Source organism: Colobus angolensis, unplaced genomic scaffold (assembly GCF_000951035.1).
Source record: "Colobus angolensis palliatus isolate OR3802 unplaced genomic scaffold, Cang.pa_1.0 Scaffold111, whole genome shotgun sequence".
Lineage (NCBI taxonomy): Eukaryota > Metazoa > Chordata > Mammalia > Primates > Cercopithecidae > Colobus > Colobus angolensis.
This window is the reverse complement of record NW_012112142.1, coordinates 2,667,827-2,689,232: the sequence shown is the minus strand read 5'-3', so window position 1 is coordinate 2,689,232 and position 21,406 is coordinate 2,667,827. Positions and strand designations below refer to the sequence as shown.

Sequence of the window (21,406 nt, the reverse complement as noted above, 5' to 3'; positions counted from 1 at the left end):
ACACACACAGACACAGGCATACAAAAGTAGTGAACCCAGAGATCTAGAATTCATGAATCTTAAGCCAAAAGCTTTCTTGCTTTTAGATAATGACAAAAACTACAATTAACAGCGATGTATCTAAGATATTTTCCCTAAAAGTGGAAGTGTTCTTTGTGTTCCCCCTCAAATATGATGGGAAAAAATGGAAATAAACTCAAATGTTAAGAATGAAAACTCCCATAACTCAGTGGATTAAATAACACACACAGAAAATTAAGAGATTGGAGGTACTGATTTCTGAGTGAGATAAAAGTTAAGAAATTGTAAATCCCTTCATCCCTGTCAAAGTTACATGAAGATCATTATAGACAGCCAGTACCCTAATAACACTGAATGTTGAGAAAGAACATGGCCAAAACCCAGAAAGTAATTACAAAAGACCTCTGAGCAGCCAAAAACAAAGTCAGTATTCACATCCTCATGTTAACATACATTGCTTTTTCAGTTTTTCAAGAAGTGGCTTGTTTCCCCCTGAAAAGGGAAAAAGAGTTGTGTTTGGCTTTTTCTCTCTCTGATTTTCAAGAGACATAATTTTTTAGAATATAGAAAGAGGCAGATTAAAGAATTCCATGATCTCATTAACCAAAGATAATGACCATGAACATTTTGGGGCCCATAATTCCAGGCTTTTCCTCATGCACTTGTATTTTATATGTTTCATAACATTATCTGTTATTCACTGTAATATGGCAAAATATACTTCCATGGTAATACATGTAGATTTACACAGCAACATTTTTGATGACATACAGTATTCTATTGTGTAAATTTACCAATATTTAATTAACTAGTTCTCTACCGGACATTTATGTTGTGTTTTTTTTTGGTATTATGATAATATGGTTTGGCTGTGTCCCCACCCAAATCTCATCTTGAATTGTAGTTCCCATAATCCCCACATCATGGGAAGGACCGCGTTGGAGGTAATTGAATCATGGTGGTGGTTTCCCCCATACTATTCTTGTGATAGTGAGTAAGTTCTCACGAGATCTGATGGTTTTATACGGGGCTTCCCCCTTCGCTCTGCTCTCATTCTTCTCTCTCCTGCCACCTTGCAAAGAAGGACATGTTTGCTTCCCCTTTCACCATGGCTATAAGTTTCTTGAGGCCTCCACAGCCCTGCAGAACTGTGAGTCAATTAAACCTCTTTCCTTTAGAATTACCTAGTCTTGGGTATGTCCTCATAGCAGCATGAGAACAGACTAATACATATGAACTACTAGATAACTGAATATTTTTTTCACACTTGGTCAATTACTACTTTTGGTTAGAGTTCTAAGTAAACAGTGCATGAACATTTTAATAATACAGATTGCTATAAAGATTCAACCTATTTTCATTCTCCCCAAATATATGACAGTATCTGTTTTCTCATACTGTACCAACATTAAAATTTTTATCATTTTTAATCTTAGATAATCTAATGGACAAAAATGCTATTGTGTGTTCAATTTAATGTCATTGATTAATAGTGAGGATGAACTGCTTCTCTTATTGGGTCTTGCTATTTGCCCAGGCTGGTCTCAAACTCCTGGGCTTAAGCGATCCTCCCACCTTGGCCTCCCAAAGCATTGGAATTACAGGTGCGAGCCACTGTGCTCAGCTTAAAGTGCTTTTCATATGTGCCTTGCATTTCATCTTTCATGAGTTTTCTATTCCTGTACTTTGTTATTTGTTGTTGTTTTAGATTTTCAGAAACTTCCGTTTTCATGTAGTTTTTATAGATGAATATATTAATTTCCTTAATGACTTTTAGTTTCGATATTAAACTTACAAAGGCCTTCCCCTTCATGTAATCAGGAACAGAAATGTCAGTGTGATAGGACACAACAACGAGGAAGAGAACAGATGACACGAGATCAGAGAGGCACGCGGGGCCAGATCATGTGAGTCAAGCAGATTTTATTCTGTGTTTGAGGTGAAATAGGAAAGTTGAAGGAGGAAGTGAAATGATCTGACTTACAGTTTCAAATATCACTTTGGCAGCTCTGTGGAAAGTGGACTGTAGGTAGGCAGGGATAGAAAAAGGTGACATGGTCTACTAACGTTAGTCCAGTGGGAAGAGGATGGTGGTGGCTTGAACTAATAATAATGAACAGACATGAATGGTTTCCAAATATGTTTTAGAGATCTCACCAACCTAGCTGCTCTTTTGAGACAGTCTTGCTCTGTCACCCAGGCTGGAGTACAGTTGTGTGATCTTGACTCACTGCAACCTCTGCCTCCTCAATTCAAGCAATTCTCATGCCTCAGCCTCCCAAGAAGCTGGAACTATGGGCACATACCACCATGCCTGGCTAATTATTTTTATTTTTATTTTTTTAGGGACAGGGTCTCACTATGTTGCCCAGGCTAGTCTCAAACTCCTGCCCTCAAGCAGTCCTCCTGCCTCAGCCTCCCAAAGTGCTGAGATTACAGGTGTTAGCCACCTTGCCCGGCCTATCACCAACTTCTTATGCTCTCCCTACCTACCACATGATTTTTTTCTAGTCACAGAGCCATACTGTGCTCCTTCCCACATGCCATACTCTCTGCTTTGAATGTCCCTTCCATTTCTTTTGCTTCACCGACTTAACTCAAATTTCTTAAGGATTATGTTCAGACAGTTGATACTTTCTTAATCTGGGTTGGAAATGCCTCCTTTGTGCTCCTGTATCAGTGAACATAACATTGCCATATATATAATATATATTTATTTACATATATACACACAGACATATGCATATATGCATTTTTAAAAATACATATATTTCTTACCTACTGAACTTCATCAATGAACTATATTTCACACTAAGATACTAATGTCTAGATACTGAGCTCTCAACCTTTGTATATTGCAGACAGCATTTATATGAAAATTAATGGGTGAATTCTGGATAAGGATACAGAATTGTTCTAGAAACCATGCCTATAAATACAATTATACTTTAAATATATTAATTTAAGGAAAATACTTATGTTAAATCTTTTAGAAGAGGGAAAATTATTTTATAAAATATTCATCATGTATTTAATTTGTGGATTTGGATTTTAAGAGAATTTTTTTTCTTAGTAAAAATAGTTATTCTTACTCATATCTGACCCTGAGTTCAAATATTCTAATTTTTATCTTTTTTGAAAATTTCTTCTTTCCTTGGGTTTTACTTTTTTCAAAAATGGGGTTAGAAAGGCTTAATAAGATTATGTTTGAAAGAAAAGAAGTGAATGAGACAAATCAAAATCAGCAGAATAATCAGAAAACGACCAACTTTTATTATTTGTCCCTTATCTATAAAAGAATATATGTAATATTGAGGAACTAGAATAGTTTAAAAAATGTTAAAGGCAGGGAAAAAAAGAATAGTGTCAAAATACAGAGAAATAAAGAGTAAACAGATAAGAATATATTCTTAAGTTGGGGTCACAAGATATTTTTTGAAAGATTAGCATATTTCTCTGAAAAACAATTCTTTCTGGTGTATGATATATGTAAATGCAGGCATTGTTGTATATTGATAACCCAGCTGTTTTCTAAAAATTAAAAACAACATAAACGTTTAATGCGCTGCAGGCTGTTTCTCTGATTACTCTTCTTCCTCTTATGGTTATTATTTCTATCGTTTACTGCTCTTTTTATAGAGAGATTATTTTTATGATCACTTACTATGCCATATGTATTAACCATTCATTCTATAATAGAAACTTTCTCAAGAAGAATGGCGCTTTCCCAATACAGTAGGTGATTACATGACTTGTATGTAGACAACTTGCCTCTGTATGACTGTGAACATATTTCTAGACTGAATTAAGTGTATAGAAGTGAACAGAAATAAGTAAAGTATAGCTACCGAACAGAAATTAGTCTAATTTGCTTTTGATAGTGGAAAGGTACAAGTCTATCCTTGTACCACGATTGTGGTTTTGCAGAAATAATGCTTTAATATAAACCAAGCAGATATACAAATGCGCTAATATTAATGATATTAAAGCACCTTAGAGAAACAAGATTCTGAAGAAAAGAGAGGCGTGACCTGGAGGTGGGGGTGGGGAGTAAATGAGTAGAAGGCAATAATGAAAGTTTCACAGCTGGCATGAAGCCTGTGACAAGACTTGACTTGGTGGCTGTCCCAGGCTGGGCGTTGCAGGCACATGCTTGGCCGTGGGGAGAGCAGTAGGAGCTAACTCCCCGTTGCCCTTGTTTAGCTGTACTCCAATCCTAAAGTTTTAAAGGAAACACTGTTTATGAAGACAGAGAGGCAGTCACTAACTATCCCCTTTAACAGTTCTTCACCCTCATGGCACTTTGCATCACCTTACCCACTTCTATTTTCTTTATAGCACTTGATATAATTGAAATTACAGTCTTTAAATTTTATTTTCTTTGTGCCCCATTAGAATGTGAGCTCCAGGAGGGAACACACTTTGCCCGTCTTGCTCATCTCCACAGTTTTAGCATCCTGAACAAAATGAATATTTGTTGAATAAATGAATTAGTAATGAATGAGAGGATAAACTTTTCCAGTTTATCAGTCCCTTCCTTCCTTTCTTATCTACTCAATCCAGCCTAGGTTCACGTTTCATCTTTTCTACAACATCCCTTTAACAGTTTCATCAGCCACCCTTGCACCTTCAATCTTTTTTCATACATTTCAGCATACTTCCATGGCAAACCCCACCTGTGTCTATCTTTCTGTCTCTCTCTCTCTCCAGAAACACACAAGCGCACGCACACACACATCCCTCTCTGTTCACCTTTTTTCTACACCTCTTCTCCTGATGTTGAAAACACAGAAAAACAATATTGAAAGGAAATTCTAACTATTGAGCAGCACCCATTAAGCATAAATATAATCTCATCCTTGGCACAAACTCTCATAAAGAGAATCTTGTTGCCTTTCCACCTCCTTCATACACGTTTATTTACACAAGTCCCCATGCGACCTGTCTACTCTCTAATCCAAGATGAGGCCCTATTGTTCCCTCCTGTTCAGTGCTTATCTATCTATGCTCTGGGTTTTGTTCTTCTCCACTTTCACAGAGAGCTTGATAGTGTATTACACACTTTCTGTCCTGCATGTCTGACATGCTTCCCTCCTTTTGGATCTTTCCCATTAACACAGAAACATAGTCCAATATTTACTCATTTAAAAAATTATCCTTTAGAGTAACTGCTGATGCATATAAAGATTTCTTTTTGTGGTGACGAAAATGCTCTTAAATTGTGGTGATGCTTGTACAACTCTGTGAATATACTAAAAACTATCATACACTTTACATGTGTGAATTGTAACATATGTGAACTATATATCTCAATAAAGCTTAAATTATTTTCTTTATTTACTGTGTTTACTTCAACATCTCCCATTCATAACACAATCCTCTACCTTCTAAGCTACTTCTCTAAGATCACCAATGACCTCTTAGAAAAATCCAGTCAGTACTTTTTAATTCTTATCTGTCAATCTTCTTTCAGATTCTAAACACACATATTAGTGATATGGAGTCATGTCACCAACATTCAGTGGTTCCCTACTGCCTTATGACGCAGTTAAAAGTATTATTATTATTATTTTTTGAGACGGAGTCTTGCTCTGTCGCCCAGGCTGGAGTGCAGTGGCCGGATCTCAGCTCACTGCAAGCTCCGCCTCCCGGGTTTACGCCATTCTCCTGCCTCAGCCTCCCAACTAGCTGGGACTACAGGCGCCCACTACCTCGCCCGGCTAGTTTTTTTTTTTGTATTTTAGTAGAGATGGGGTTTCACCGTGTTAGTCAGGATGGTCTCGATCTCCTGACCTCGTGATCCGCCCGTCTCGGCCTCCCTAAGTGCTGGGATTACAGGCTTGAGCCACCGCGCCCTGCCAAAAGTATTATTTTTTTAAAGACACGTTCTTACTCTGATGCCCAAGCTGGAGTGCAATGGCAGGATCATAGCTCAATGCAGCCTCCAACTCCTGGGCTTAAGCAATCCTCTCATCTCAGCTAGGACTATATGTATGTGCCACCATGCCCAGATAAGTTTTTCATCTTTTTGTAGAGATGAAGTCTTGCTATGTTGCCCAGGCTGGTCTTGAACTCCCAGCCTGAAGCCATGCTCTTGCCTTGGCCTCCCAAAGTGCTGGAATTATAGGTGTGAGCCACCATATGCCCTGCTGAAAATTATTTCTTATGGTATTGAAGACTGGCTCCTGTGTCTCTCTCTCTCATCTGCTCACCTTCAGTTCATTCCACATACACCATATTCTCTAGCCATCTCTTTTATCCATGTGCAGGAAGGGTATGCAGTTGCCTCTGTGTAGGTAACTTTTGCTCATGACTCTACCCAATGATCTTATTCATCCTTCAGTATGCAGCTCCAGTCTCTCATTCTCTGGAAAACATGCCTGGATTCTGTCAGTTGGGCTTAGTACCTATCCTATGCTTGTGCATACATACATACATATATTTATCTCCATACTGAATTTATCAGATCATACTATAATTGTTTACTTATACTTATTTTCCCATTAGATAATGAACTCCAGCTGAGGGAGGGCAGGGACTTGCCTTTCAACCCTTTAATCTTATTACATGATTTGAGTTTAGTAAAAGGTTGTTGAAAAAATGAATAAATTAATGACCTAATCATGTTTTCTGCTTTCTTGCCTCACTTAACAGTGAACTCAGCATGTGTCCACTAGGAAATGGTCTCTAATAACTTCTCTAGTGTTAACATTTTATGATTCTTTCTATGATCTAATCAGTAGTTCACATTCCTTTTATAGTTGTGTTTTCTAACCCAGGGATTTAACTGTGAGCAACATAAGGGAAAGAACTAACACTTGCTGGGTACTTATGAGGGGATAGGCACCATGCCAGGTGGTTTACATGCATTATATGTCATCTCGTCCTCTGTAGAGTGGGCATTATTGCATCACTTCTATATACAGGAAACGGAGACTGAGGAACACAACTAGTAGGCATCAGGGCCATGACTCAAATTCGTATTTATTTATTTGTTTGTTTCTTTGTTTATTCTATTATATCACACTGCATTGTACTATAGGATTTAGCACTGGTAAATGGTATGAAAAGGCTATAATAAAAGACTATTCCCCCCAACCTTTTTTTTTTTTTTGAGACAGGGTCTCACTCTGTTGCTCAGGCTGGAGTGCCATGGTACAATCATGGCTCAATGCAGCCTCGACCTCCTGGGCTCAAGCAATCCTCCCACCTCATACCGCACCCAATAGCTGGAATTATAGGTGTATACTACCACACCCAGATAATTTTCAAATTTTTTGTGGAGATGGGGCCTCACTTTGTTGCCCAGGCTGCTTTTGAACCCCTGGACTCAAATGATCCTCCTGCTGTGGCCTTCCAAAATGCTGGGATTACATGTGTGAGCCACTGTGCCTGGCCCCATTTATTTTAATGACACTCAGAAAGCTCTGTAAATTAAATGTGTATATTTATTTTAATAGTGCTAAGTAACAAAGCACTATATCCTCATTTCAAGAATATCAAATACCTACCAGACTTAGAACATCACAGGCCATGTTTAATAAATGCCAAATCTAATATAGAATATATTATATAGACATATATGTCTATATAATATATAATATAAAAATAAATCAGGGTGTGATGAGTGGAAGACTATCAGTTAAGGCTTATTTTTCTCATAATTAACTACTTAGGGTTGTGGTGAAGAATAGGAAGTTAAAGCAAAAGTTTTAATAGTCTTTAGCAAAAGTTGATCATAAAAAATAAATATTAAAAACTTATTTGTTGCCAGGTGCAATGGCTCATGCCTGTAATCCCAGCACTTTAGGGGGCCGAGGTGGGCAGATCATGAGGTCAGGAGTTCGAGACCAGTCTGGCTAATATGGTAAAACCCCGTCTCTACTAAAAATACAAAATCAGCTAGGTGTGGTGGTGCATGCCTGTAATCCCAGCTACTAAGGAAGCTGAGGCAGGAAAATCACTTGAACCCAGGAGGCGAAGGTTGCAGTGAGCTAAGATTGCACCATTGCACTCTAGCCTGGCAACAGAGTGAGACTCCGTCTCAAAAAAAAAAAAAATTCCATTTCGGGGTATATATCCAAAAGAATTGAAAGCAGGGATTTGAACAGATGGTGTACACCCATGCTCTTGGCCACACTGTTCATAATAACCAAAAGATGGAAACAACCCAAAATGCCCACTGATACATAAATGGATAAACAAAATGTGATATATACATACAGTGGAATATTACTCAGCCTAAAGAGAAAGGAAATTGTGATACATTCTACAGCATGGACAAATATTGAAGCTATTACGCTAAGTAAAATAAGTTAGACATAAAAAGACAAATGTTGCATGATTCCACTTCTAGGAGGTATTCAGGGTAGTCAAATTTATAGAGATAACAAGTAGCATTGTAATTGTACAGGGACTGGGGGAGGAAGGAATGAGGAGTTATTGTTTAATGCATACAGAGTTTCAGTTTGGGAAGATGAAACATTTCTAGAGATGGATGGTGGTGATGACTGTACAAGAATGTGAATGTTCTTGATGCCACTGAACTATAAACTCAAAAATGCTAAAAATGGCTGGGGCTGTGGCTCATGCCTATAATCCTAGCACTTTGGGAGTCCGAGGGAGGCAGATAACTTGAGTTCAGGAGTTCGAGACAAGCCTGGGCAACATGCTGAGACTCCATCTCTACTAAAAATACAAAAATTAGCCAGGCGTGGTGGCAGGCACCTGTGATTGTGAGGCTGAGGCAGGAGAATCGCTTGACCTCAGGAGGCAGAGGTTGCAATGAGCTGAGCTCGCGCAACTGCACTCCAGCCTGGGTGACAGAGCGAGACTCTGTCTCAAAAAAAAAGGTAAAAATGTTCAATTTTATGTTATATATATTTATCACAATAAAGAATTTTATTTGAAATTATAATATGTTAGTTTAGGTGAAAGAAAAAATATAATTGAGCTTACACCTATATTCAAATATCTATCTAATGTCTAAACGGAGTATTGCCACTTTGAAATATCCTACCAAGTCAATTTAAAATTTATTTTCCCATTGTTACATGCACTGAACTCAGAGCAAGAAAAGATGGTCAAAGACAAACATAAGTCTTCCAGATCTATTGTACAGATTCTACTGTACAATGCTGCAGCCTCCAGTCATCTGTGCCTATTTAAATGTATATTAATTAAAATTAAACATTTAGTTCCTTAGTCACACTAGCCACATTTCAATGTACAATAACTACATATGCTTCATAGTTTATTAGACAGTGCAGACACAGAACACACTACAGCACTACAGAAAATTCTAGACAGTGTTCTTCTAGATTAATTCACAGTAAACTTCCTTAAACAATCATTGGTGTGTACGTGGGGACGGTGGTCAATCCAGAATAAAAATAAAAAGCCAAGCACATAGAGTAACTCACAGAGGAAACAACTAGCTGATTGAATGTTTTACTTTTTAACTAGCCATGACAAACAGATATAGGCCAAGTGACATTTTTATCATGAAAACATAGCATAACCTTTAATGAAAAGTAGAGCTACTTATGTCATCTTGGACATACCAAGAGACAAGTCTTTTAAGTAATACGATCTTGCATTGAGAGAAACAGTGTTAAGCATATTTTCGCAGCAACTCTACGGTACATTACAGAATTTCAAAATTAGAAATACGGAGATTGCATATAGTGACACAAAAAATACATACTGACGTAGTAAGTACAACCAATTTCTGCTGGTACAAAAACAATATGCTGGTATATTCAGTACAACCAATCTCTTTTTCAGAGATTATAAAATCAATTCTACAGTGCGAATTCAGTTATATATCAGCTACGCAGAGATATGGATAATTACTACAGGATAACAGGAGAAAACAAAAATAGCTGGTATATTTGTTGAAGAATTATGGGCATTTAACAGAATAAAGTAATACTGTTCAAATATAGCCGAAACAAAAAAAAAAAAAAAAGAAAAGAAAGTAAATAGGCCTATGCTATTTTATCCCAACAATAAAATTATGCACTGTTTTGTAACACTACCTGTATGTTGCTCTCACCTCAATACCTTTAGGGAATCCTATGTGTATTCTGTGTCATACACTCAATTGATGTTCTGATAAAATAAAAAAACCCCTGAAGGAGTATTTTCAAAAAACTGAACAACTGGAAGAGCCTTTAAGAGTTTATGTGACCCAATTCTCTGCCACTACAGTTTTAAAAACTGAAACGTAGCAATTTAAAATTTGGGCAGTTTAACGCAAGTGTACATCTAGTACACAGTGCTTTTGTGTGCATACTAACTTATCTAGCACATAAGCCAGGTGATAATATGGCAATTTATTTAAATATGTACTTATATATCTTCTGCATGATCAGGTCTTAGTAGAAGTATAAAAGAATGAATCAAGTGCTAGGGAAAAATGACAAATCTCACACATTACAAATAATGTTTCCTTCAAAATGATATCTAATTTTCTCCACGAATCAAAGCTCCTGGTTTCCTAAATGCAGTTGTGTTCTAAAATTTTACAGATTAAGGTTGCATCGTTCAATTCTATAATTTTTCATATGAAGTATACTGGAATTAGAAGGATGCATAATTAGATCTGAAATACTAAAAAAAGTAAGGTCTTCTACAGACTTTTTGGTGAGTGCTGCATTTGCCAAAACCATGTTTAAGTGTTTTACTTGAGAAAATAAATGACAAGAATAAAACAAGTTCATAACATCTAACAACAATTTGATGACATAGGAAAGATTTGGACTTCAACCCCCCCCCCATTAACTTCTATGTGGTTATATATGTTCTTAGGTATTACATATAAATATGTTTTATCACATTTTAATAAATTTATGCTCATAATCATATCTCTTTAATGAATTATTACTATTTTCCTACAAAAATCATGTGAGTAACCTCCAAAGTTATATAAAATTATAAATAAGATTATCGATACCTTAACAGGTTCGAATAGAAAAAGCTGTCATCTTACATTGGGTCAAACATTTTGTTGGAAGGAATCTCTGGGTTCAAGTTCTTGCTAGGTCACTGAGAGACTATTCTGCTTAAGGCACTTTACATCTAGTTTCAGTTTCTTCATCAGTAAAATCAAAGGATGGGGGAGGTGTTCTCTAGCTCCTTTTAGTTTAAATATACCTGACTATAAGGTGCTTTCTCAATTCAGATAACTTACCTCTCTCAACACAGGATCAGTTATTGAATTCAGATTGACAGCTCCTTCATAGGTCAAGTAATAGAACACATTGAGGGCTCGGACAGCCTCTGGTCCTTGCTGTTTATAGCCAAAAATGAGATCAATCCATTGGTGAAGCTGGCAGGAAACAAATTCACTCTCCAGAGCCTAAAAAAAAGATATAGATTGTATTACTATGTTGAATTCCTTTTTAAAAATAGAGAGAGACATTTAGAGCAAGCAGTAAAGTTTAACACTAACTTTACTGCGAACAAAGATTTTTAAAAAACAAAACTTCTGGCTGCGGTGGCTCACGCCTGTAATCCCAGCACTCTGGGAGGCCAAGGTGGGCAGATCATGAGGTCAGGAGTTTGATACCAGCTTGGCCAACATGGCGAAACCCGGTCTCTACTAAAAATACAAAAATTAGCTGGGTGTGGTGGCCCGCGCCTGTAATTCCAGCTACTCAGGAGGCTGAGGCAGGAGAATCGCTTGAACCTGGAAGGTGGAGGTTGCAGTGAGCCAAGATCATGCCACTGCACTCCAGCCTGGACGACAAGAGCGAAACTCCATCTCAAAACAACAACAACAATAACGAAAACTTATCTGACGGGCTAGTTTCTACCAGAATCTGTCCTCCTTTGTTTACAATTAGAGGTTTTCCGGCACTTGGCATAATTAATTATACTAAATGTGTAAGTTTCAGTATTCTTCTACTGTACTGATAGCACTGAGGACCAGGACTGGGCCTATCTTGGTCACATTTGTAACTCAGAGCCTGACAGGTACTCGATTTATGCTTCAAAGAAAGGAGGCCATAAAAGGCAAAGACTATTTTGGGAAACCAAATGTGAAAATGTTAAAAATTTACTATCCACTTGAAATATTTATTATTTTTCTAGAATTAAAATATTTTGTAGTCTATTTCAACATCTGTAACCAAATTATTTAGTTTTGTTGATTGAGTTATTATGCTAACAAATTAGATCTTGTGGGGGATACTTATAATTACTGAATTTTTATTCTAGGTATTAATATCAAACCTGACCAAATATTTGATGCTATTAACATAATAGTGCCCGATAAATAATGAATGAACACAATCAAGTAGTTGGTTGAGATCCTAGGCACAAGATCCATTGCCTATCCATCATTATATTCCCAGTTACAAGTGCTGTGCCTAAAACATAATAGATGCCAATAAATGTTTGGTGAATTTAATAACATTATAAATACTAAAGAGTTCTAAAAACTAAAGAGATTTTTTAGGAAAGCATTCATCTTTATATTATTTAATATTGTTCAAAATCATTCCAACATAAAAGTTTAGCATTATGGATTAGTTTAACAATAAATAATTACATTAAAATCAAAGAGTTTTCAAACATAAACTCCGAAGCTTAATTAAAAGTATACAGAAGGCTGGGCGCGGTGACTCATGCCTGTAATCCCACCACTTTGGGAGGCTGAGGCAGGCAGATCATGAGGTCAGGAGATAGAGATCATCCTGGCTAACACAGTGAAACCCTGTCTCTGCTAAAAATACAAAAAATTAGCTGGGCGTGGTGGCGGGCGCCTATAGTCCCAGCTACTCGGGAGGCTGAGGCAGGAGAATGGCATGAACCCAGAAGGCGGAGCTTGCAGTGAGCCGAGATTACGCCACTGCACTCTAGCCTGGGCCCCAGAGCAAGACTTTGTCTCGAGAAAAATAAAAATAAAAAAGTATACAGTAATCCCCCCTCATCCATAGGGGTTATGTTCCAAGATCCCCAGTAGATGCCTGAATCTGCGAATAGTACCAAACCCTATACCTATATGTACTACGTTTTTTCCTATACATAAATACCTATGATAAAGTTTAATTTATAAATTAGGCACGGTAAGAGATAAACAACAATAACAACAAACTTGAACAATAATGATATACTGTAAAAATGTATATACCGTAATAAATGTTATGTAAATGTGGTCTCTGTCTCCACCTCAAAGTATCTGATTGTACTGTACTCACACATTTTCAGATCTTGGTTAAACACAGGTAACTGGAATTCTGGAAAGCAAAACTGTGGATAAGGAGGAGACTGCTATACCAACTTATATCTGGTAATGTATCTCATTGAAATTGATTCTTATTTTTAGAGAAGTCTATGATTGTGATGTATTTTCAGTATGGCTTGCTGCTATGTTATAAGAGATCTGCTGGTTTTAAAACAAAACTGACCAACTTATATAGCAAGTAACCGATGTGATATAAACCATCTTGTGACAAAAGACGTTCCTTTACATGTGGACATTTGTGCAAAGATGTGCTTTATTAAAATAAGTGCCTATGAAAAAGAAATGTTTATAAATACAAAAAATATATTTCCTTTAGTATTTAACACAGCTTCACAATATGTCACAAATATCAAATTGAAAACATAATTTTGTAAACAAAACTCTAGGCAGCCTATTCTCACATTCCAAAGTATACCTGAAATGAAATATGCCTTACAAATATTTAGCTAGTTTCAACTGAGAAAGTTACTGTTTTAGACATCTCTTTTAAAATGCTTTACATTTACAAATTTATTAAACAGATATGACAGCACAAAACTGCTTCACATGTTACTTGAAATAAGAAGAGAGAAGCTTGTGATAACTTTAAGTAAATGCCTATTTTTGAGTACATAAATTTGAAAAAAAATCTAGGAACTACTAATGCAAGTTACACACAGAAATGATACGTTGGTTTCATTAACTGAGACCTTGGGTAGGGATGGGGGTAGGGGGTAGGCACATTTACAATGACACATAAAAACAGCAATTGTCTTAATTTGTGTGCAGTGCACTCCACACAAAAGCCCTAAATATGTTCAAATTAGAGCAAGCTGCTTGATTGTCACTGCAGTCTCATGTCACATTAATGCATGACAAACATTAAACCATACACTTAAATGGCAATTTATATCATTTAAATGTTTACTGCCAGACTAGCTCATCACTCATTTAAATGTGACTTTCTGACAGCTAATTTCAGTTAATTTTCTCCAATTCACTTAATTAGAACTTTCAATCAGGGAAGGACCTACACATATCTTCACGCTTACATCCTTTTTGGTGGCTGTTCGAAATCTGAGTTCATAAACTGCCGAAAAGCTCTACTATAACAGATTAGCATATAATATCTCTGAGTTTGCAAAAAATATGACTCTGTGAAGCAAACTTACAGTATATACTCTTAGAAAGAACCTGTACTTATTTACGTAAATAGTACTCTCACCAGTAGTTTAAATAAAAACTGTGTAGTTCATATACACACACTAGTGAAACAATAAAAAAAACCCTGCATCCAAGCTAATTAAAAATTAATGATTTCAAAATTGTTTAATAAGATAAAACAGTCAGGAGTCTCTTGAATGTCCATGGTGTTGTGATTTGAGACCATAAAATTCTAGAAGGCTCAGCAAATGACAAAGTACAAATGAATTTCCTCAATATTAAAGCTCTAAAAACTAGGGCAATTTTATTTTATGTGTCACCAGACAAAGAACTGTTGAGTTTAACCTTACAGTTGACTACTTCTTTATGCACACTCAAAATGGTAAAGTTGGTTAGATTTCAATGCTTAAAGCTTTGCATCTTGATACTGCATCAGAATTTTAAGCAAAAATGCTGAAAGGAAAGCTACTGTGTGTGCTCATATCAAGCTGCAAACACACATGCAGAGATCGCCACAATGCCATGGTTCAGACCTCACCTTACATTGTCATAGGTCAGTCCTTAAGGAACTGACCAGTAATTCGCGGAACTATTGGCAAAATCACTTCCAGAAGTTGATAAACACGTTACCTTCATGAATACACTTTAAATAATTTCTCAAACACTCAACTAAAAATCCCATTAGTCAGCTTCAAGCATGTCTTGCAATACACCAAAGCTATAAAAAGGGAACTAAAAGAACAATGTGGTAAGTATAAGAGAATTCCAAGAAGTTTCAAAGTCATTTCAGTACAAAGTCAGTTCAGAACTTTAATACCCTTCTGCTATCAGTGAATGACAACTACCTAATCAAAAATAGGTAATGTAATTAAGACTTGAGGGAAGAGAGGACAGGCAGGAAGAAATTAAGGGAAAAAATACAAACAATATAATTCAAAATGGAATACCCTGAGGTTTCCTTTTATAACTCCCATTTTTAAGATTTAAAAACATAAATCATGAAACCTATATTAAAATACCTTTTTTATATATTGATTTTTAAAAAAATTCTTCATATACAGAAAATTCTCATTTAGATCTACATTTTTAGTTACAAAAAAATGAAAAATGCCAGTGGAATGCTGAGCATTTGAGATTTTTCAAAGCCTTCAAAACCGACAGTCCTCATTAAGCCTGGAGTTAAATACGGTTTGCAGCTAGGGGATAGTAACATTCTTCCCATGCTGCTCTCAAACCTAACCAATCAATTGTTAGTACTCCCCTAGCAGGCTGCATACATCATTTACATCCAATGTGTGCTCTGAGTAAAATTTGTAAAAAAGAAAATCCACTAAAATGTCCAACACAATACAATAATATTCAACCTCATCTGTGTTATTATAAAATAAATCAGTAACTAATGTCCAATTGTTAAGGATCACATAAGACTATGAAAAGACTATCATATGAAGCCTCACATGAATTGTCAATCCAATCCAGGGGGACTCATATTAGTGTTGACAAACTGTCTTGGGGCTGATATCTGTTTTTTTTTAATGAGATCTATTAGGCAGAGTAAAAGACTTCAGATATGCTAAAAACTACAGTATACAGATGTCAAATACACTTATTACTAACTTTCATTTGTTCTGCATACAGAATATCAACAAATTAAAGCTTTAAGATTATGAAGATAATAGTAAATTATTCATAAATAGGAGGTTTTTATAACCCTGTGTCAGAAATAATTACAATGTGTGTGTGTATATATATATGTGTCTGTGTGCATGTTTAGCAAATCTCACTGAAAGAACACAATCTATGCTTTCCTGAACTAACCCACTTAAGAAGTAGATTATTTCTTTATAAAAAGTGTTATATAAAATTATTCTTGTTTTCTATAGTGGAGTCAAAAAACATGATAACATATAGAAACAGCTTTTTCTGAGAAACTCTAGGCTATTTAAGAATAAAAATTCTAAACTGAAAGGCATTAACCATGTATTTAATCTACACATGCATTTGTGATACACTAGCAATTTCCTTTTGCTTTCAAAAAACCAAATTTTTGCCAATGTGAAAATTATGTAAAAATCAAGAAAACCAATTTCAATCAACAAAGGAAATTATTAGATAACTGTTTACCTCAAGAGCAAGAAACCTTATTTGTTTATTATTTATGTTTCTCATACTTGTCATTCCCAGCTTAATGCTAATATTTACTTATTCTTTGGCTAAACATTCTCATACCACTCCATTAAGAAAAGAAACTACAGTGGCTCAAGCCTGTAATCCCAGTACTTTGGGAGGCCGAGGCGGGCGGATCACAAGGTCAGGAGATCGAGACCATCCTGGTTAACACGGTGAAACCCCGTCTCTACTAAAAATACAAAAAACTAGCCGGGCGAGGTGGCGGCGGCCTGTAGTCCCAGCTAGTCGGGAGGCTGAGGCAGGAGAATGGCGGGAACCCGGGAGACGGAGCTTGCAGTGAGCTGAGATCCGGCCACTGCACTCCAGCCTGGGCGACAGAGCGAGACTCCGTCTCAAAAAAAAAAAAAAAAAAAAAAAAAAAAAAAAAAAAGAAACTAAATAAAAACTAGTGATATCTATGAGATAAATGATTTTTATAAAAACTTAAATAAAAAGATCAAATATTCTTTATACACTTTTTATGACCAGAGAGAATAGGCCTAGGCAGCCCAGATAAACATTTCTGCACACCTGTACTACTACTTCCACTCCCAGGCTTCTTGAAGGCCCAAGGTACAAAGGTTCTGAGATATAAAATGCCATAGCTGTAAGTTTCAAATGAGAAAATGAAAATCACTGATTAACCCTCCTGACTTTGATATACATTTACTTATAAAATGTATTTAATCATATTTATAATGAATGAAACATCCATTTTGTAAAATTTTAATTGTACTTATAATTAAGAGTCTTAATTCATTTGAACATAGATAATATGTTTTAAAGGAACTGACATTTAGATTGGCAAGGTGGTAATATACAAAGTTATAAACTTGGAATTTTAAGTATTTTTCATTTTAAATCCATGTAATACGGCCTTCTTCCTATACAAACACATACACAGAGATTTAAAATGAACTGGTCTGTTATGTTTGCATGTGCTGGATTTCAAACACTAGTGGTAATGTTTCCTTAACATTGATATATGACCTTTGTAATTTACATTGAAGAAAGCTGTTTTTTTCAGCCTAATTAGAACTGTTTCAAATTTTCCTGCTAAATATATGATATAAAGTCCTTTCAACTTTTTTATTCTAGAGTTTCTTTCCATGTCAACTTTGTTCCAATCAAAATATGCTTTGAATTAAATGATTTTGATTGAATATGTGGATCACATTTCACTTCTAAGATGTAAAGTCCAAAAAGGAAAAGTTTAGCCTGTTCAAACAAAGCAAGAGCAGCCACTTTGCGGAAAGCTATTCACATTTAAGAAGACTGACAAATTGTTTGTGTGCACCATTAGGTCTAGTTTCTGCAATAGTTGCCAGATTTCCTGTCCCCCTAATAAGATGCATTAACTCCTTAAATGCTGGCTCTGAATTTGCAGTGAATCTGAGTGACTTTAGCAAATTTCAATTTTATCTATAGGTAAATTTCCTTATTTGAAATGAATCTAAAGAAAATAAAAGAAAATTTGCATTAACTATGTTGTATCAAAACTTTCTAACGAAGGTCACAGAAAATTAACATTTTTTCATATTGGATGGATATAAATTCAGAATACAAATATGCTTTATAAATGGGCCTTGCCAGAAGTGACAAATTCACATCAATCCTCATTTTTTTAAAAAAAAAATGCATAAATTTAACTAATTTAAAGATTATGTCTTCAGGTAAAACACAATGGAAATATGTAATAAACTAAAATCCATTAATATGAGCATCAATTTCCTCTATACTGATTATATATAAATCACAATGCTTCAGACTTCAGCTGTTTATCTTAATATACATATATATCAAAAATGTGAAACAAACTTTATACTATTTACAAATAACAGTTTAATTTTGAGAGCTTAAAAATATGTGTGAAATTGTGACATTAAGATTAGTAAGTCTTGAGGCGCAAGAAGGTAAAAATGGATGATCAAAGATTTAGGGAAAAAACTGCGGGATGCTAAGAATAAAAATTGTTATCAGACAGTTTTAAAAAATGAAATTTAGTCAACAACATATTGAAGTTCAGCCTGAAAAGTAGATAGAGAAATCACTAAAAGGGGTTCTGTACTTCTATACTGTCCTTGAACTGTTGGGCAGAAGAGATATTTTGAGCCAGCAGCACACAGTTCATTTCTACATTTGTATCATTACTAAAGAAAAGCGTGAGTTAGTATCGTATCTTGATATAACCATCAAGCACTCGTGCATCTTTTGGCAGGAGAATCATTCTGTCTACGATTGTTATTGTGTAGTTTTAAATGGACTAGTCAACCAGCTGTTATATATTTTACACACTGAAGGCCATGTTTCCTTTGAAATTCATAGTTTTAATCTCAACTGAAGTCTGTACTGCTGTGTGCCAAGATCAAAAGGATTAGACAAACTTGCACAATTACCTTCCTTTTCAGAGAGATGATTTTTAAAAAATGTTTAAAATACTCCTATATACTGACATTTTATCCAACTATTTTCTTTAGAACTACAGAACATTAAAACATTTAATTAACATTTCAATCTTAGGTCACTTTTCATCTAAAATCTAGGAATTCACAATATACAGATATGTTAAACTAATTACAGTATCACAAACATAGGGATATTGAGCTTTAAAAAAAACGCTAGTAAAAATGGATGGGGAAAATTATACCTATTTCTGGAATCTGTTTGCATTTTGCAAGCCTTTGTTCAGAAAATAATTCATAAAGCTTACAGAGATATATATGCAGCAAGAAACATTTAACAAAAGAGAAGTGAGGCAATGTAAAATTTAAAATAAGGAGATATCACATAAAAACCATGCAATTCCAAAATACTTGTTTTAACAAATCTATATATGATGAGCCATGTATTTGCTGCTAAGCTTTCTAGCAGGCAACATAAAGAAAGAAACACGAACAATTACAGGAGACAAAAATGACCATAATGTAAAAACAAACCAGATGGCCTGGAAAAACACATTATTCCTATTTGTAAGATAAGAAATTCCTCCCTTGGCAATATGATGGAATCCAGGTATGCAACTCTCAGAGGGGCTGAGTTAATCCTGAGATAGATTTGAAGTATAGACAAACGGGGAGACCACATATTCTTCAGATAATCTTGCACAAACATTATTTCTCTTAGGGAGGCTTTGAATGGTGGGTTCTAGATTGTGCTACATGACAAGTACCTGGAATGCAGCCATTTTATTTTGTAAGTTAAATGCAGAGCTAATATGCTTCAATAACAGGTAAACTGAGTCCCAGGACTAATAACCTCTTAAGAATGTGAAGCGCATAAGGAGAAGGACACATCCTGTATGAAAGGCAGGCTCACCATCACTTGGAAGGTAGACTAGCCTACCTTAAAACAGGCTCAAAGGTAAACTTTCTCAGATAGATAAATATGTATGAAAAACTTCCAAATTCCAAACATGATGCTCTAATATTTACAGACATTAAAATGTTTAAAACAGGTAGACTAGATGTTCAACTCTTTAAAAAATTAGTAAAGTATTCCTAGAAACTTAATGTTGAGGACTTTAAGTTGCTGTTATGCTTTCTAAGATAAACTAGTTAAAAACATAGTTATAGGTAATTAAAATATTAATCTAAAGTGGTCAATTATCCACCTAGGTATAAAAATGAATAGGTTTCCTCTTCAGCAGCCATCAGAAAAGGTATTAATTTACTGTATGAACTCTGGTAGGTTTTATAGTATATAGTCAGTTACAAAAGGAAGGAAAACAAAATAAAAAAAATTTAATCCCTTCCCATTTGCTTATCCATATAGATCTGATAAATACTAGCAGTCTCTTGCCTTTGAAGATGGCCAGACCAGAATCTCTACTTATTGCCAGATGTAGTTTAATCCCATGAGGACTCCAGACAAAAACAAGGAGCTGTCTGCATGGCACCAATGATTCCCTGGACTTACTGCCATAAACTTATACTGGCAAATCAAAATCCTTGGCAAAGTAGAACATTTATTATGTCATTACTCCTAAGACTATCCAATAAAGAAAAACTTGAATTAAAAAAAAAGCAAAAGTTGCTGAATATAAAGCATTAAGTTCAGCCAGAGAATCAAATTACATCTGCACTTACTTTATGCATGCGATTGTATACTTGTATATTATACAGGACTAAAAGTATACATTCTGCAACTTTCTATTAATGTTAGCATCTCTCTAATCTATTCATTCAATAAATATTTATTGAGTAGTTACTATTGGTCTTGTGCTAGACTCTGGAGACACTGAAATGAGACATCCCTTTGGAAGAAGAGTGGGGAGCAAAAGGTCAGCTCTAAGACTACTACCATAGTCTAAGTGGGAGGTAGTGAGAACCTTAGTCAAGAAAATAGCATCAGGAGTGAAGAGGGGACAGATTTCAGAAAGATTTAAGATACAAGTTATTACTTATAGCAACTGATTACCAGTGTGAGGGGTGAAGAAAAACAAATGTAGGGTGATCAGTTTGGACCTTAACCATACTAAAGGAGAAATTGTTTACATGGTAAAAGATTAGTTGAGTTTTGAACTTAGTATTAATATTTTGGACTTTCTTTAATAGGCTTGAAATTAACCCTAAGCCTTTGCTTTGGATCTAAGGCTAAGAATTTTAATGGAAGTTTGTATACTATTAAAGTATTAAAATATGCTTGACCAGGTGCGGTGACTCACGCCTGTGATCCCAGCACCTTGGGAGTCCGAAGTGGGTGGATCACGAGGTCAGGAGTTCAAGACCAACCTGGCCAACAAGGTGAAACTCTATCTCTACTAAAAAATATAAAAATTAGCTGGGCGTGGTGGCATGCATCTGTAATCCCAGCTACTCAGGA

The 21,406-nt window shown here is 35.5% G+C and overlaps 1 protein-coding gene across 1 annotated transcript in view; it reads right to left on the bottom strand.

Moving 5' to 3' along the window:
- LRBA (LPS-responsive vesicle trafficking, beach and anchor containing) overlaps positions 1-21,406 on the bottom strand; it is a 785,611-nt gene that overhangs the window by 74,141 nt on the left and 690,064 nt on the right. The window contains exon 48 of the mRNA XM_011956584.1: positions 11,216-11,383. Within this exon, the coding sequence (XP_011811974.1) occupies positions 11,216-11,383 (168 nt within the window). The remainder of the gene's footprint in view (positions 1-11,215; positions 11,384-21,406) is intronic.